Source organism: Globicephala melas, chromosome 10 (genome assembly GCF_963455315.2).
Source record: "Globicephala melas chromosome 10, mGloMel1.2, whole genome shotgun sequence".
Classification (NCBI taxonomy): Eukaryota; Metazoa; Chordata; class Mammalia; order Artiodactyla; family Delphinidae; genus Globicephala; species Globicephala melas.
Window position 1 is genome coordinate 62,618,161 of NC_083323.1, and position 18,309 is coordinate 62,636,469.

General features: G+C 43.6%; 1 protein-coding gene across 9 annotated transcripts in view; it reads left to right on the plus strand.

Annotated features, from left to right (window-relative positions):
* The first annotated feature begins 476 nt into the window (after positions 1-476).
* The window catches only part of RACGAP1 (Rac GTPase activating protein 1), a 33,473-nt gene continuing 15,640 nt past the window's right edge, over positions 477-18,309 (plus strand). Inside the window, exons 1-3 of one of the 9 annotated variants that reach the window (XM_060305759.1) lie at positions 512-562; positions 5,418-5,533; positions 13,857-13,945. In XM_060305759.1, coding sequence (XP_060161742.1) covers positions 13,861-13,945 — 85 coding nt within the window. In that variant the 5' untranslated portion in view covers positions 512-562; positions 5,418-5,533; positions 13,857-13,860. Of the gene's footprint in view, positions 563-4,634; positions 4,784-5,417; positions 5,534-9,578; positions 9,624-13,856; positions 13,946-18,309 lie in introns of those variants that run through there. The other 8 variants (XM_060305758.1, XM_070046417.1, XM_060305761.1 and 5 more) reach the window with 8 other exon arrangements.

An 18,309-nucleotide genomic window follows, 5' to 3' on the forward strand; every position in this document is an offset into this window, starting at 1 on the left:
CCCACGGGTCCTCTCCAGCTGCAGCGAGGGGGGCCACTCTTTGCTGCTGCCAGCCTGTCTTCTGGAACACGGGCTCCAGGCGCGCGGGCTTCGGTAGCTGTGGCACGCAGACTCAGTAGTGTGGCTCACTGGGCTCCAGAGCGCAGGGCCATGACCAGTAGTCGTGGCCCACCGGCTTAGTTGCCCCGGGGCACGTGGGACCCTCCTGGACCAGGGCTCGAACCTGTGTCCCCTGCATTGGCAGGCGGACTCCCAAACCACGGCGCCACCAGGGCTGTCCCCTGCATTTTTCTCTTAACCCTTCTGACTACTTCACTTCCCACTCCCCTCCCCGTTGGGATCCTATCTATTCCTCAAAGCTCGGTTTGACGCCTCTTCCTCTCTGATTCCCAGCCAAAAATGGGCTTGCTTCCCCCGAATCCCCAGAACACAGTCCCCACCTCCGCACTCTGCGCCGCTTGTACCCCACCCCACGCCGGTGCTGAGCGCACTGCCTGGAACGCGGAAGTGCTCCAGACGTCCTGGTGTAACTGACGGAGGGAACAGTAATTCTCGACTGGAGGTAGGGTGGAAGACCTCTAGAGATGGAGAGCAAATGAGAAGGAACTGGGAGATAAAAACCGATAGGGGGAGAGAGGATGAAGACAAACACTGGGCGGCGACTAGACGGCCCGCCGCCACGGGCCCAGTCTCGCCCCGCCCCGCCAGGCCCCCCACTGCCCAGCGACCGACGGTGCCCGTTCCCCGGTAGCGATTTCTGGGCAGGCGGCCCGCCGGGCGAGAGGTGGGGCGCGGGTGGCGGCGGGGCGGCGCGCTCGGCCGGTCATCCGCGTCCTCACATTGGCATAAATCCCATTAGCTGCTCCCGCGCGCCGGAGTGGGGTGAGGGTTCTGCCTCGTGCGGCGGCGAGGGCGGGCGCAGCGGTGCTAACGCATCCTCCGACGGCGCGTTCCGGCTGATAGAGGGCCGTTTACAATCGTTATCTCGCTGGCATCCCTGAACCATCCGGTGCGTGGGGCTCTCCCAATGCTAGGGATTAAAAAACCAGCCAACATCTCGTGTCTAATAGGTGGCCGAGCTGGAATCGAATCCATGCTTTCTGGCATCAGTTCTCATGCTTTTTCCGTTACAGGTGCAGCCCCAGGATGCCTCTCTACCCAGAGTATAGTTTGGGAAGAAAGAGGTTTAAGACCCCCCCGCCCCCGCCCCCCCCACCTTTCCTGTGCTTCTCACCGGGCTGGTGCAGCAGGGAAGGGGGTTGAGTGGAATGGGAGGGGTGTGGTGGTGCTTTGGATGGAGGGAGGAATTGGGGGGGGGCAGTGTCACCAACCCTCATCCATCATTTGGGACAGAATTTGGGTGATGGAGTGGAATGCTTCCACCGTCCTATTGAACTCACCTCCGCTCACCCAAAGGACTATTTATTGGAGCTGCAAAAGCAAGAGATGATAGCAGTAAATGAGAGGAGTACCATCTCTGTTCTCTGGAAGTTTACAGTCTAGTAGGGAAAATCAGGAATATTTACGGAGCACTTACTCTGTGCCAGGAACTGTGCGAACTTTTTTTTTTTTAACCTATTTTTGGCTGCGTTTGGGTCTTTGTTGCCGCCTGCCGGCTTTCTCTAGTTGCTGGGAGTGTGGGCTACTCTTCCTTGTGGTGCTTGGACTTCTCGTTGTGGTCAGGCTTCTCTTGTGGCAGAGCACAGGCTCTAGGCGCATGGGCTTCAACAGTTGTGGTGCGTAGGCTTAGTAGTTGTGGCTCCCGGGCTCTAGAGCGCAGGCTCAGTGGTTGTGGTGCACGGGCTTAGTTGCTCCGTGGCATGTGGGATCTTCTTGGACCAGAGCTCGAACCTGTATCCCCTGCATTGGCAGGCGGATTCTTAACCACTGCACCACGAGGGAAGTCCTGTGTGCCAACCGCTTTACATGGATATCTCACTTATTCCTCTCAACAACTCTATGAAATAGGTATTATTATGATTTACATTTATAGACGAGTGAGCAAAGGCACAGATGACTTCTGAAAGGCCATATAGCTGGTGACTAGAAGAACGAGGAAGATGAAACAGATGAGCTGACATGTGTGACGGGAGGAAGAGGATGATGGGGAAGCTTGTAGCAAAAGCATGGCTCTAGGCCTCAGAGACCTCCCTGAGCAAGGCAGAAAACTTCTCAGCTGCCCAAAAGGCTGAGTAGAATTTAGCCAGGTAAAGAGGCTGTAAGGGTGGGGAAGAGGAACTGCAAACGCCAGAGGGTCAGGAAATGCAGCTCTAGGGGCAAGCCAGGGCCAGGTTAGGAGAGCCTTATTAAGGATTTTGGTCTTTACTGAGGAGGAAGTTGAAGTCATTAATGGTGTTAAACAAAAGAGAGGCATGATTAGAATTGCATTTTTAACAGATCATTCGGGGGACTTCCCTGGTGACACAGTGGGTAAGACTCCTCACTCCCAATGCAGGGGGCTCGGGTTCAATCCCTGGTCAGGGAACTAGATCCCACATGCATGCCACAACTAAGACCCATGCAACCAAACAAATAAATAAAATAAATATTAAAAAATTAAAATAAAAAAAAGATCATTCAGGGTGTAAAGAATGCAAGTGAGGGGTAAACAGATTCACTGATGGCTTGGCCACTGAATTGGATTAGGGTGGTGAAGGTAGGAAGAAGTAAAGTGGGTACATACAAGAGATACTTAAGAGCTGCGCTAAGTAATTGGATAAGGGGTGAAAGGGAGGGGGAGAAAGCTGAGTCATTTTATACCCCCTTCTCTCCTTCAATCGCTAGATCCAATCATTTAATAAATTCATTTGATTTCATGAATGTCTTTCCCACCCGTCCCCTCCTTTCCATCCCCGCTGCCACTGGCCTGATTCAGCTCAGGTCCTCTCCCTAACAATGAAGCAAGAGTCTTTCTACCTTCAGATTTTCCCCTCTCCAGACAATCCTCCATGCCGTTTGCGGGTACGACCTATGTAAAATGCAAACATAGTCGGAGTCAACCCAGGCCCCATTGTCTTGTCATTTTGTCAATTACAGGATAAAGTCCCATCCTTTCCTAGTCTGGTCGTTCTTTGCTAGCTTCTTCCCCTCCTCAGGCCCAAGCTGCACAAGAGGTGTCACACCCACTGAACCCCCAAAGTTACCTGCATGTTAAGGTAAATATTCCTTCACAGCACTAAACCTTCACAAATCCTTTGCTTGTGTATTTATTATATATACTTGTGACTCATTTCTGAGAGGTCACATTGGCAGGAATTGCCTCTCCTTTCTATCAGGTAAATTCCTATTCATACTTCAAGTCCAAGTTCAGATAACAAGTCTCTGTAGGCTTTTCTAACACTCCCGCCCCCCTGATAGGATTAATTGCTTCCTCATCTGTGCTTCTAAAGCACTTTACACATATTCTGTTCTTGTATATGTTTAACTGTATTATAGGTGTAGGAGGCAGAGGCTAATGCAATCAACTAAATGAGATCTCCTGACGTTGAAGGGTTGTGGGAAGGAATAAATGGGATAATATGTGTACAGTTAATATTTCTTCATCTCTTTCCTAATAATAAAAATCTTTATTACAGTTTACAAAGTGTAAACTTTGATAGTGTTCCACATACTCTCCTGTTTGATCTAGGAATAAGCCTGTGAGATAGGATTGATACTGTTATTTCTGTTTTATAGCTGGAGGAATTGAAGTACAGAAGGGTTAAAAAGTGATGATGCGGCTGGTTCAGCAGTATGCGGAGGCACAAAAGTGCTCCACAGTATTTGTTTAAATGGAGTCAAGTTTTCTGGTTATAAAACCTGTGATCTTCCCTTTAAACCACACTGCTTCTTGCATGCATTAGCCAGTATTTTTTTCAAGTTGCAGGTAGCTAATCATTAATAAATTCAATGAGGTAGGGACAACCAACATGGCAGGGGTGGTGGTAAGAGAATAGGAAAAAAATAGTTCAGAATACATTCATGGAGTAAGGATAAGCAGAGTTCTGTACTACGTGGTTGTAATGTAAAATCTGTTTCTCAATGTGGATTTGGATTAAAAGAAAGTATGAAAGCCCCGTGTTAGCACTATGCCAAGTTCTAAATGAACGTTTATTAAATGAAATCATGGCACTTTCATTTTATATTTATTTTTGTTTTCCCGATGTGTAGCTACTGGAAAGCAGATATCATGTCATCTTTATTTTTCCAGTTCCTAGGAGAGTCCTTGTTACAAATTTGGTGCAATTAATAAATGTGTGTCAAATGAAAACCTGGAATGCAGGAATGAATGAAGGCAGTGTACAGCTCAGCATATATGGTTGTAAATGACTGCTGTTCTATCTCCTTCCGGAATTCTTCCTATTCAATCGAGAGATGAGACACTGTTCAGTTAACAGTTTCCAAAAGTCCTATTTCTCAGTCTGGAGAAAACAGTAAGGCCAAGAATAATTTGCACTCAAGAAGTATCACTTGCCCTTAGTCAACATGGTATCGTGAATGGCTTCAGGAAAGGGCTCCGGGGGGGTGAGGGGAAGGGGGAAACAACAACAACAACAACCAAAAAAAACGGTTGACCTTAGTCAAGATGGCTGCCTTTGGCTTCGCTCTATCAGAACGCGCATGCCCAGCCTTGTCCCCGCCCCCCCTCCTCGTGGCCCCGACGCGTGCGGCGCAACGTAGGGGGACAGCGCGGGAGGAATAAATTTCTCTGTGATTGGTTGGTGCCGGATTTCAAACACGAGCTGGCGGCGAGGAGCTTCTCTGCCGTTGGGTGAGGCGCGGAGGGAAGTGGAAGGCCGCCCAGGTGGGACCCGGGGGACCCGGCCAAGTGGGTGCTGGGAGTTGCGAGAAAAGGTGGTTCTGGCGCTGGGTTTGTGGTGGGACGCAGGCGTCCGCGGTTGTGAAGCCGTGGCCCGCTCGCGGGTTGTGGTGGAGGCCGGCACCTACAGCCCCTCCTTTGAAGGCTCTCCATGGGCCGGGGGCGCGGGCGGCCTGAGGGGGCGATGGCTGGGAAGTGGGTGGCTTCTTTCTTGGCGCCGTGTTTTGTGGAAAGCCGGGGGCCTCTCTTTGAGATGGTGGCTTGAACAAGGCAGGAGCCACCCCAAAGAAGTGGCTCTCACCTAAAGACAGAGTTAGGGAGTGGGTGGGCTAACACCACCGTTCTCCACAGAGGAGCAAGACTTTTTCGAAGGAAAAAGCAAGCCCTGGTGTTTGAGAGGCCGGCGCGGCTCCGAGTGGTGCCCCTCTCCCTAGTGGGCTGTGTGTGTCTAGGTAGGCAATGACATCTTGCCCTTCCCGTCCTAAATCCCAGCCTTGGTAACAACGAGGCCATTTCACATACATCCCTCTTCAGGATTTCATTCCTCGGCAGAGGGTGTGCATAGGAACGTGGGGTGGGTGGGAAGATAAGCTTTTTTTTCTTTTTCTTTCTTTTAAAGAAACGTCATCATACTCTTCAATGTGGAAGGTGAGCTTTTCGAGTTATTGAAAGTGTTCAGAGAAGACGCTTTTCCTATAGCTTAAGCATTCAACAGGCACTTATTAAGTGCAAAATGTAAGTACAAGACAATCTTACTTGGCTTTAAAGGAGCTTGCAGTTTATTTGGGTTAATAGAACTTAGAAAGGTAACAGATTGTGTTACCTTTAGTAGGCCTTTACACTGTGGAGAGTACTGTACATCAGTACAGCCCTTTTAGAAAATATTTTGGCACTGTTTATCAAGAGTCATAAGAGGTTTTCATCCTCTGACTTGGTAATCCCAGCCTTGGAAATCCATTTTAAGGCACACGGCCACCTGAAGAAAAACACTGTCCTCGGTGATGTTCAATTTATTTATTCGGTGAATATTTAGTAATCATTTGCCAAGTGTCAGGCACTGTTCTAGGCACCAGGGGCTCAGCGATGAACAAACAAAAATCTCTGCCTTCTTGGAACTTAAACTATTGGGGAGACAGACAATAAACAAAATAAGTAAGTTAATATATAAGTACGTTAGATGGAGATGAGTGCTTTTGAGCAAAATAAAGCAGAGAAGTGTTGGGGGGAAAGATGCAATTTAAAATAGTGTGGTTAAGAATGACACAATGACTTTTTTAAAAATTGAAGTGTAGTTGATTTACAATGTTGTATTAGTTTCTGGTGTACAGCAAAGTGATTCAGTTTTATATATATATTGTTTTTCATATTCTTCTCCATTATAGTTTACTGAATCTAGTTCCCTGTGCTATACAGTAGAACCTTGTTGTTTTATCTGTTTTATATATAGTAGTTTGATTCTGCTAATCCCAAACTCATAATTTATCCCACCCCCTTTCCCCTTTGGTAACCATAAGTTTGTTTTCTGTGTCTAAGTCTGTTTCTGTTTCGTAAATAAGTTCATTTGTGCCATATTTTAGATTCCACATATAGATATCATATGATATTTGTCTTTTCTCTTTCTGACTTACTTCACTTTTTATAATCTCTAGGTCCATCCATGTTGCTGCAGATGGCATTGTTTCATTCTTTTTTATAGCTGAGTAGTATTCTATTTGTGTATATATACACCACATCTTTTTTTTTTTTTTTTTTTTTTGTGGTACGCGGGCCTCTCACTGTTGTGGCCTCTCCCCTTGCGGAGCACAGGCTCCGGACGCGCAGGCTCAGTGGCCATGGCTCACGGGCCCAGCCGCTCTGCGGCATGTGGGATCTTCCCGGACTGGGGCACGAACCCATGTCCCCTGAATCGGCAGGCAGACTCTCAACCACTGTGCCACCAGGGAAGCCCCACATCTTCTTTATCCATTCTTCTGTCAATGGAAATTTAGGTTGTTTCCATGTCTTGGCTATTGTAAATAGTGCTGCTGTGAACATTGGGGTGCATGTATCTTTTCAAATCATAGTTTTCTCCACATATATGCCCAGGAGTGGGATTGCAGGATCATTTGGTAGCTCTATTTTGAGTTTTTTAAGGAACCTCCGTACTGTTTTCCATAGTGGCTGCACCAATTTACATTCCTACCAACAGTGTAGGAGGGTTCCCTTTTCTCCACAGCCTCTCTAGCATTTATTTGCAGACTTTTTTTTTTTTTTGGTGGTACGTGGGCCCCCACTGTTGTGGCCTCTCCCATTGCAGAGCACAGGCTCCGGATGCGCAGGCTCAGCGGCCATGGCTCATGGGCCCAGCCGCTCCGCGGCATGTGGGATCTTCCCGAACCGGGGCACGAACCCGTGTCCCCTGCATCGGCAGGTGGACTCTCAACCACTGCGCCAGGAAGGCCCCTCGTTGTAGTTTTGATTTGCATTTCTCTAATAATTAGCGATGTTGAGCATCTTTCCATGTGCCTATCGGCCATCTGTAAGAGGCAATGACATTTGAATAAATACCTGAAGGAAGTGAGGGAGTGACCATGTGAGAGGTTCTAAGTAGATGTAACAGAAAAACGAAATTACCTAAATGTCCAAGGAGGAGAACAGTTAAATAAATGTTCATGAACTTTTTGTAACTTAATGGAAACATGATTTAAAAAAAGTAAAACACAAAATTATATATAAATCTATGATTGCAATTCGATGAAATATGGGTGCATAATGGGCAAAGATTAGATAGGGAGGTGCATATAGTTGTTTAGGGTGGTGAGGTTTTAGTTTCACCATTAAATAACTTTTTTTTTCTTTTTCTTTTTTTAAAATTTTTGGCCACACCTTGCAGCATGCGGGGATCATAGTTCCCCTGCCAGGGATCGAACTTCACCCTTTGCAGTAGAAGCCCGGAGTCTTAACCACTGGACCACCAGGGATGTCCTTTTTTTTTTGAACATAGAAAATTAACAGTATGAGGCAGTGTTTTATATCTACCAAATGAGTGTTATAGATAATAAAGAGGTTATTTTGGACTAAAATGGTTAGGGAATGCTTTAGTGAGTTGGTAAGACTTATACTAGACCCTGAGGAATGGAACAGTTTGGAATGGAAGGAATTCACAGAAGAAAAAATGAGAGGAGAACTTAGTATAACGAACTGGTAATCATTTTCTGAAAAATAGTAATTCAACTTGTCCCATTTCGTTTTTTTGTTTTGTTTCGTTTTGTTTTTTGGGCCATGCTGCAGGGGTTTGTGGGATCTTAGTTCCCCGACCAGGGATCGAACCAGGCCCTTGGCAGTGAAAGTGCAGAGCCCTAACCACTGGACTGCTGGGGAATTCCCTCCCATTCCGTACTTTAATCTTCATTCATGTTGGACTGAGAATGTTCTATTTACTCTTTCTGCAATTGACTTGCTCATGAGAACATTCGGTTTCAAGATATTCCTTCTGCCTGCCAGTTGAATAGAGGCTTTGATATGGTGAAGCAGAAGCTGGACATTTGGGAAAAAGAATTATTCCGAAATGCTTTCATTTGAAAGAATCCTGTAGTGTTGAGACAGTCTTAGGGAATGTTTTTTCTTGGCAGCAGAGAACAGAGAACCTGTATTGTTGATTTCTTGGGACTCTCCAGATTTAGTAATGTTTGTGAGAATGTTTTTCATTAAAACTCTTCCCTGAAAAACGCACTGCTTTGTGTGACAGAATTTAACACCCTCAATGCATCTAAAGCCTGATGTATAGGTCTCTTAATAATGTTGTTTGTAAGGGGAGGAAGAAGAGGCTAGAGACTTTTCCCAGGATACTCTGCAGTAAGATCTGTAATAGTCTGTTATTCTGAAGGATGATCTCTGTTCTCTTGGCTGGTGATTGAAATTAAATTGGGGACTCAAAGCAATCACATCAAGCTGAGACTCTTTCCTGGTGATGCCAAATTGCTCCCTTAGGGATACTCACAGATTGGGAATCTGTAACACAGTGACTTCTCCACCTCTGGGGCTTCTCATCAATAACAGCTGAGATTCTCTAGCACCTTTTTGTTTAAAGCACTCAACAAACTGATTTCCTTGCTACACACAAGGATCATTTCAGCTTTCCCGAAAGGCAGCCGCCTCTGTAGTGAAAAAGTGACATCTGTTTTACAGCTGCAAAGCAATGTACTGCAATATGACTTTGTTTTTGTTTCCTTTCACATTAGTGTATCTCCTAGCTATGAGCTAAATAATAAAGGGGGGGAAATAAAGAAGTATTCATGAGGGTAAAAAATGTGACCCAGCAGGAAAATTAAGGCCATTTTCAATTGACATTGAATAGGATGAGTCAATTTTAGCTTTTCAAGCTACAATTTGGCTGAGATATCAGAGTTAGTACTGATACAGAAAGATATTTTTGGCATCTATAAATAATTCCTGAGAATCACTTCTGTAGCACGTTAATAAAAATGCATGGTCCCTTAGCATATAAAGAGAAGAGGATTATATTTTCTAGTGCTGTTTTTGGATTGCCCAAAGTAAATCTATGTTAGAGGAAAAATTAACTCTTCTCAGATGCTATGAGCTTCATGTAGAAGAGCTTGTTTAAGAGCCTAGACAAGGTCAAGTTTTGCTATCTCCTCCCTTCTTTTTGATCTGGGTTCCAGCTATGATTTGGTAATCACTGTTCTGGGATGTAAATAACAACAATCAGACCAAAACAAAAGCAAAAAATGTATACCCACTATAATACCCTATATTCTTTTTTTTAATTAATTAATTTTGGCTGCGTTGGGTCCTCGTTGCTGTGCACAGGCTTTCTCTAGTTGTGGTGAGTGGGGGCTACTCTTCATTGTGGTGCTCAGGCTTCTCATTGCGGTGGCTTGTTGCAGGGCACGGGCTCTAGGCGCGCGGGCTCCAGTAGTTGTGGCACGTGGGCTCAGTCGTTGTGGCTTGCGGGTTCTAGAGCGCAGGCTTCAGTACTTGTGACGCATGGCTTAGTTGCTGCGCGGCATGTGGGATCTTCCTGGACCAGGGCTTGAACCCGTGTCCCCTGCATTGGCAGGTGGATTCTTAACCACTGCGCCACCAGGGAAGTCCAATACCCTATATTCTTATAATGAGGTTCAATTTATACGGTATAAAACTTTTACCTACATTAATTTGTAATATTCTCTGAGGTAAATAGGACAAGTATTATCGTTCCCATTTATAGATGTTTCTCAGAATTTAAGTGACTTACGCAAGGTTATACAACGGGTAAATAGAGGAACTAAAATTATATCCTAGGGCTTCTGCCCCCTCACCTTTCTTTTAACTGTTCTGTTTTCATCTATATTAAACGTGATGTTCAGGTACAATGGAAATTCTTTTGACAGAATCATGGGGGGGGGCGTGTGTGTGTCTGTGTGTGTGTGTGTCTGTGTGTGTGTGTGTTCGTTCATGTGTTTGTTCTCTGACTTCGATTTATCAAGTATTTTTTAAAAGTACTGAGTCTTTGTGCAATACAGCGGTGCCAAATGTAAGGTTTCTCCTCTCAAATCTACAGTTTAGCTGGGACATAGGATAGAAACATGGTAAAGTTAAATTAGAGTATAAGGTGTCTGAGTGCCAATTGAGCAAAGTAGTTGGGGAAAGACTGGGGCCAGGGAGGCCAGTTGAAGTGAATGTTAATGACCTGCAAGTGATGATGGGCTGGGTATGACACACATGAGAGAAGAATCCACAGAGTTTGGTGATTATACTTGTAGGAAGGGGAGTAACTTAAGGTGACTCTGAGGTTTGGAACTGAGTGACTGGGAGAATGATAAAAATAAGGAAATCAAAGTTGGGTGTCGGTAGGAGAGGGAGTATCGTAGGTCATTGGGTAAAGTAGTTGATGACGTGTGGGGGAAGGCTAGAATGATGTCTCAAAATCGAGCTCAACATCCAGGGCATCCAAAACAAATTGAGAGTTACAAGATTGACTTAGGAGAGAGCTGAGGGCTGGAGAGAGAAATGGATGAGTTGTCTGTAGAGATGTAATGACTAAGGTGGGATAGTTTGATATGTTTAGTCAAACAGCTCTCTCCTAGGTACTAGGCATCATGATAGGAGAACAATGTAGATCGACGTAGTTCTATGAGATAATAGTTACTATGGTGAGATGTCCACAGGTAGGTACTCTGTGTCTATAGTCTTTTCAGGAATCAGGTTGTGTTTTCAAGAAAGTACCTCCCCACAGCACTCACTCTAGGGAGTGGTATGCACAAAGAAAATAGGAAAGAAGAATAGAGGAACTTGAGAAAATGAGGGATTTCTCTTAAAGGAGACAAGGAATCAGGTTGTTGTATTGTCATTTAAGACATAAAAACCCTCTGAATTTTTTTTTGTGTGTGTGTGTGTGTTTAAGGGTAGTGCCATTTATATATGTGTGTGTGTGTGTGTGTATATATATATATATATATATTTTTTTTTTTTTTTTTGGCTGTGTTGGGTCTCTGTTGCTGCGCGCGGGCCCTCCAGCTGCTGCGAGCGGGGGCCACTTCTGCTGCGGTGCGCGGGCTTCTCATTGTGGTGGCTTCTCCTGTTGCAGAGCACGGGCTCCAGGCATATGCGGGCCTCAGCAGCTGTGGCTTGCGGGCTCCAGGGCGCAGGCTCAGCAGTCGTGGCGCACAGGCTTAGCTGCTCTGTGGCACATGGGATCTTCCTGGACCAGGGCTCGAACCCGTGTCCCCTGCATTGGCAGACGGGTTCTCAACCACTGCGCCATCCAGGGAAGTCCCTTCTTTCTTTTTTTTTAAAATAACCAGTTTTCAGTACCCTAGTTGCACTGTCACATTTTCCTTTTCTGCATTCCTGGACAGATAAAAGTTTCCCTATGTACTGAGCTCACTGTCTTATAGTCTCAGAATATACAGATGAGTGCAGAGATGATAGAAACCAATAATACCCCATATTAAAACTGATCACTGGGGGGACTTGCCTGGTGGCTCAGTGGTTAAGAATCTGCCTGCTACTGCAGGGGGCACGGGTTTGAGCCCTGGTCTGGGAAGATCCCACGTGCCACAGGGCAACTAAGCCCGTGAGCCACAACTACTGAGCCTGCACTCTAGAGCATGAGAGCCACAACTACTGAGCCCATGCGCCACAACTACTGAAGCCCACATGCCTAGAGCCCATGCTCCACAACAAGAGAAGCCACCACAATAAGAAGCCCGTGCACCACATGAAGAGTAGCCCCCACTGGCCACAACTAGAGAAAGCCCGCGCGCAGCAACAAAGACCCAACACAGCCAAAAAAATAAAAATAAAAAAATTGATCACTGGGAATTCCCTGGTGGTCCAGTGGTTAGGACACTGCGCTTCCACTGCAGGGGGCTCGGGTTCAATCCCTGGTTGGGGAACTAAGATGCTGCATGCTGCAAGGTGCGGCCCCCCCAAAATATGCTGGATGCAATAAATGTTTAAAAAAAAACAAAAACAAAACTGATCACTGTCTTTCATTTTTATTGGGAGCTAAAGGAAATCATCATTTGAATAGGCTACTGAATGCCCTGCCCCTGTTTTCTGTCCTGTAGCACTTAGAAGTATTTGCCTTTTTTGTCATATTGTTAAAACCCATGGGCATCTCCATGACTTCCACATCTCTTCCTACCAGTTTTAATGCTATTCTTTTAGTTTTGTTCTTAGTTTAGAGGAAGAGCTTTGTAATAAATTTGTTGGTCTGGTTGCTTAGCAGCTTGCCGTGATTATGTAGCTTGGAACAGATACATTGCCATTTGAAAATCTTGGTTTCCAGCCCTGATTCATGTATATATTGCATCCAAGCTTGGAATTGAAAGCTTTTTTGCTATTAGAGCAACCATCATACAAGTACAGATGAATAAGTCTATAGCATTTAATAGAAAATATCTTTATGTTTATATATTCCTTTTTCCTTTGTGTTTTTTCTGCCCTTTCTTGCCCTCATAGCTTATGGTACAATCTTACAAACATTGTAAAATCACTAAACCTTCGTAAAAGAGTTCTTAAAATTTTATTTAGATGCATGAAAAAAGGGCCTGGACTAGAATGTTGAAGGGGTGATTAGGAGAAACATAAGAAGAATCCTTTAATGGTGTTTCTGAGAACATTCAATTTTCAAATGAAACTTGATTTTTTAATTTCATTTCCTTGATAATTTTCATAAAATCCCACTGATTTCTTCCTTTTTTGAAGATCTTAGTTCCTTAAAGTGTTCCCAGTTAAAGTCTATTTGGAATAGAACTGCCTGTAAGGACACCATTTTTAATGTAATATCAGCAAGTCTTTGCGGGGGGGAATATGAAGCCTGAAATTCACTATTACAGAACACAGTAGCAAATGATTTTTCCTTTGCCCTTCTAACTGTGAAGGTGGTGTATTGTCTCCTTGATGCCAGAATATGGTACAACATAATCCTTTGCCTATACTTAGTATAAATTTATTAGACATAGTCCCTGCACGCAGTCCAGCAGAGAGCCCTGCATTACAGAAATAATTCTTGAGCTGCTGAGCTGGCAATTTCCCCACTTAATCACTTGTGTGACGTCATCTGCGCTGTTGGTAGGAAATGTGCTGACCATGTACTGCGTTTTAAAAGACAGTTGCAACAGGGGTACTAGCTAAAGATGAAATTAAAAATAAACCTTTTAAGTTACATGGAAGGTCTCCAAAGTGCAGCAGGATTAAAGTGGCAAAAATGTTATATTGATAGGCTTGACTAAGTAGTTGGTCACCTAGCAATCAACTGACATACTTGTCCCTAATTGCTTCTCAGCTCCAGAGTGATTGCAGAGTGGAGGAAAAGAAGTAGGCAGGAAGGGGTGTTATATTCAGGGGACTGAAATGCGTTTGTAATTTTCAAATGAGTCTTAAACATTCCAACTTTGTTTTTATAATAAGGATTACAAAAAACATCAGTTGTCAGCTCGAGATTCTCATAGTGGTAGCTACACATGGAAGAGTCCAGATGTTAGTCACTGATCACTGTACTGGATTGCTCCTGAATCTTTTGTCTGGGGGAGATGGCAGGACCCCTAATGTATATTTGATTTCTTGGCAGAAAGATGGATACTTTGATGCTGAATATGCGGAATCTGTTTGAGCAGCTTGTACGCCGGATGGAGATTCTCAGTGAAGGAAATGAAGTCCGTAAGTCATTCTGAGCTGGCCCGTGTGAAGAGAAAAAACAGATTTCAGATTTCGGTTTTCTGCAAAGCCAAAGTGTATTCCAATCCTAAAATTGTTTTTCACTTGAGTTATCTAAAAAGAAAATGATGGTCACTTATCTATGGTCAAAGCTTAATGGACACTCATTCTAAATGGTCACTTATTTTTCTGTAGTTGTTTTTAAATGGGTTTTACCCAGACTTTTTTCATTATCAGGGTTCTCTTTTCACTACATAGTTGGCATTAGTCGTCAGTTCTATTTTCTTATCACAAACTGGGCAAAATCTACTGAATTTCTAAGGATGTTGCCTTTTTTCTTCAGAGTAGTAGTTGTCTACATTTTTTATCCTGGGTTTTCCCTGTGTTCTATAAAACATTTTCAATTGAAGAGGAGAAAAATGACAGTTTCTTTTTGAAGGAGGGACAGTTCATCTGCTTTCACCTACCTATTTGATGCTTAGTAATAAAGGGTTAAGGTTGGGTGGAGAGCTGGGAAGAAAAAGGTGGTGACACAGTAGTCTTCTGGGAAGTAGATTAGTGAGAAAGAAAGGTGGGGCTGATAGCACTGACCTAAGTGATGTAAGGGAATTTTTCTTTACCAGCTTTTCTTTGTGTTACCATGCTCTCCTATTTCAGGTTTTCATGTATACCTAATTTAGCGGGTGTTGCTGTTAAGTCAGTCTCATTGGTACAAAAGTAATGCAAGAACTGTGTCTTAAACTTAAAAAGAAAACAATCTCCATAGTACTTAGTAATGGTGTCTTGCTTGTGCCATTCAATATTTTCTTTAATTTGATTCATGTTTTTGATAGCTCTCATCTACTTACAGGTCTTTCAAAACAATATTCTATTTTTCTCTCTCTAATAGCTGTTGCATGACCCTATCGTCTGGTACCAACTCAATAACCATGATGGCATACTAATTAGGCTTCTCTTTGAGGTCACATCATCTCAGAAGATGGATTGCTTTGGAGTCTAGTGGGGAGGAGTATTGAATAAGAGATCTTAAAATTCAGGTTCACTCAGCAAATAATGGCTTTATGGAAAAAAGTAGGGTTTGAGTTGAGCCTTAGATTAGGTATAGGGTAGGATCCCAACAGACAGACATGAAAGAAGGCATTTAGGGTCAGGGGAGCCACCTGAGTGGAGACAAGAGGGTGTGGAGTGTGAGGGGAATAAGAGTAAGGGGAAGTGGTTTAATCAGAACCGTGCTTTTTGAAGGTTACCCTGGCAGAGGTGGAGGCTGCATCAGAAGTGGAGGCTGGGAGGTTGATTAGGACATGGTTGCCATAGCTCAGGAAAGAGGCAATGGGGAGCCCCAACTGGAGTGGTGATTGTGAAGGTGGAAATAAGGAGAAATGGGTGGAAGAGATTGTGATTAAGATCTCTAGGAGGAGGCAGCTGATAGTATTTGGGGGCAGAGGGAGGAACCTGAGGTTTGGAGTCTCAGTAACTCTTGCTGGCTTTTAACTGTTATTTTTGTGTCTGTTTCTCCATCTGTAAAAAAGGAATTTTGCCATGAGGATTTCGAGATAAATGAGATACTAGTTGTGAAAATACCTTTTGAAATAATTATGCCCCCCAAAATACAAGATATTATTTTTACAAGAACCTTTATTTTATAAGCAAATTTCTATCTTCCCTTGATTTCTGTTATAAAATAGAGGTACGTTGGTTTTGTTGGTTTTTTTTTTTTTTTTTGGCTGCTTTGGGTCTTCGTTGCTGCGCGCGGCCTTTCTCTAGTTGTGGCGAGCGGGGGCTACTCTTTGTGGAGGTGTGCAGGCTTCTCATTGCCGTGGCTTCTCTTTGTTGTGGAGCACGGGCTGTAGGCATGTGGGCTTCAGTAGTTGTAGCACACGGGCTCAGTAGTTGGGGCTCGCGGGCTCTAGAGCGCAGGCTCAGTAGTTGTGGAGCATGGGCTTTGTTGCTCCCCGGCATGTGGGAACTTCCCAGACCGGGGCTTGAACCCGTGTCCCCTGCATTGGCAGGCGGATTCTTAACCACTGCCCCACTAGGGAAGCCCAGCGGTACGTTTTGTCCCCTCTGCAAATCCCTAACTTGGAATGTTGGCTTTTTTTTTTTTTTTTTGGTCTCTGCCAGGTCTTATTTGCAGCATGTGGGCTCTTAGTTGCAGCATGTGAGATCTAGTTCCCTGAACAGGGATCGAACCCGGGCCCTCTGCATTGGGAGTGTGGAATCTTAACCACTGGACCACCAGGGAAGTCCCGGAATGTTGGCTTTTGAGGAACTAAAGTGGCTTAGTGTTTTCTAGACTCTAGAATTTCCTTTTCTGCAACCACCCCAGTCTGTCCTCTTCTTAGATCCTAGGAATTCCTCCCATCCCTCCGTGTCCCCTGACTCCTTACTCTTGCTTTTCATCATAATAACTTCATTCCTCTTTCTCCTTTTTGTATAGTTATAGTTTTTTTTTTTTTCAAGCTAAGTCCAAGGTTACCGAAAGATCAGAGTGAAAGTTAATATTCAAATAAAATGACTTTAATAACCTAGATACTTTATCTTTGTTTTCCCCAGTCTACATGATTTTTATCTTCTATTTTTATCATGGGACGCCTGAACGTTTTTGACGTTGGTGTGTAAATTAGGAATAAATATAACTTAATATTTATCAGGTGCCTATTGTGTGCCAACACCATACTAGGTTGGTGCTATGCTATATGCAGTAGGTGATACTAAAGTGTATGTGACATGGTGCCTGTCTTCAAGAAGATTAAGGTATTTAAGTTTCAGAGACAGGATTCTGTCTCATGAAAAAGAAGATAATACAAGTATAAAAATGTATGCTTTGGGGAAGTACAGAAAAATGGAGCAAACAAATTAGGAAAGGATTCATAGAGCAGTTGGGACTAGAAAAATGGGTACATAAAGAAGAGTGGGGAATTCCCTGGCGGTCCAGTGGTTAAGACTCAGTGCTTTCACTGCTGTGGTTCCGGGTTCAACCCCTGGTCAAGGAACTAAGATCCCATAAGCTGCGTGGCACAGCCAAAAAAAAAAAAAGAAGAAGAAGAAGAGTAAGTAGGGCATTCCATTTGGAGAGCATAGCTTGATCCTAAGTGAGAAGACAGAAATGAATACAGGTCTTTCCTGGGGCAGGGACAAATTGGTTTAGCTAGAAAGAGGATATTGGGTAGTGATGGGAAGTTTGATCAGACTGGTGAGGTGGGCCTGGATGCCTGGAGTTTAAATTTGATCTGAACAACAATTTTGCTCAGTCACTCATTTAACATTTAAGTGCCTACTGTGTGCTGGGTAGAGTGTAAGGCCCTGGGGATAAAAAAGCAGAAGAGACACAGGGTCCTTGCCCTTAAGAAGCTTAGAAGGTAGTGAGAAAGACAAGAGCCTCTACAAAGGCCTTAGCAGGAGTGAGCTGAAAAAAACAGGATTTCTGGAGCTGCTTTAATCTCTTTGCTGAACTATGAACCAAGTCCTGATTTTTTTTTTTAATGGATCTAGGATTATTCTTAATTTGTTTTAAGGAAATTTCCCTTCTCCTTTCTCCTTTTTGATAGATGCATTTTGTAATTTAATATACACATAACTTTTTTAAAGAGACAATTTGAATTTAATAAACCTTTTGAATGTATACTTCATGACAGGGGCTAGTACCAAATTAAATTGTGATTCACACACTGACCAAAAAAATGCCATTTGTGTTTATTGATCGCCAGCATCAAAGTTTTTCCTGGTCTATGGTCCGAAGTGCCTTTTTGACCCATGCTAGCACAATTAGTTCATAACAGAATTGTACATAAAAGTAATATCTTAATTATGTATGCAAATGCTCTGGTTTTGGTCTAACAAACTAAACTAGTAATTTAACCATTTGTACTATTAAAATAGGAACTCCTTCCTTGAAATGAACTGATAGTTTATTTGGTTTCAGTTCTGTTATCCAATGCAGTTAGACCTGTAACGTATGCCAATTAACGAATGGGAATTAAAACCCCAATTTAATAAGACTTTTCAAGGAGTATCCTAAGGACCAAGCAAGCCAGCAAAATTAGGTCAAATGAAAATCTTTTCATTCTCAGAATTGTTTTTCAATTCAGTAAGTATTTGAGTGTGTAGGCAACACTATATTTAGAAACATTTAATTGACCACAGTGTGGAGCTAGAAAGTTTTCAGACTGTGTAGTTGAAAAGTGTGTTTCCTGTTCTTTATTCTTTCAAATGGAAGTATCACATACATCGAAAAGTACACAAATAATAAGTGCATTGCTTGGTGAATCGCGAGAGTAAACATGGCTAAGAACCAGCTCTTGTTTTTAATTTTTTCTTATGAATCTGTAATTTTGAAATAGTTAAATTTGCAAAAGGATATGTTGTTT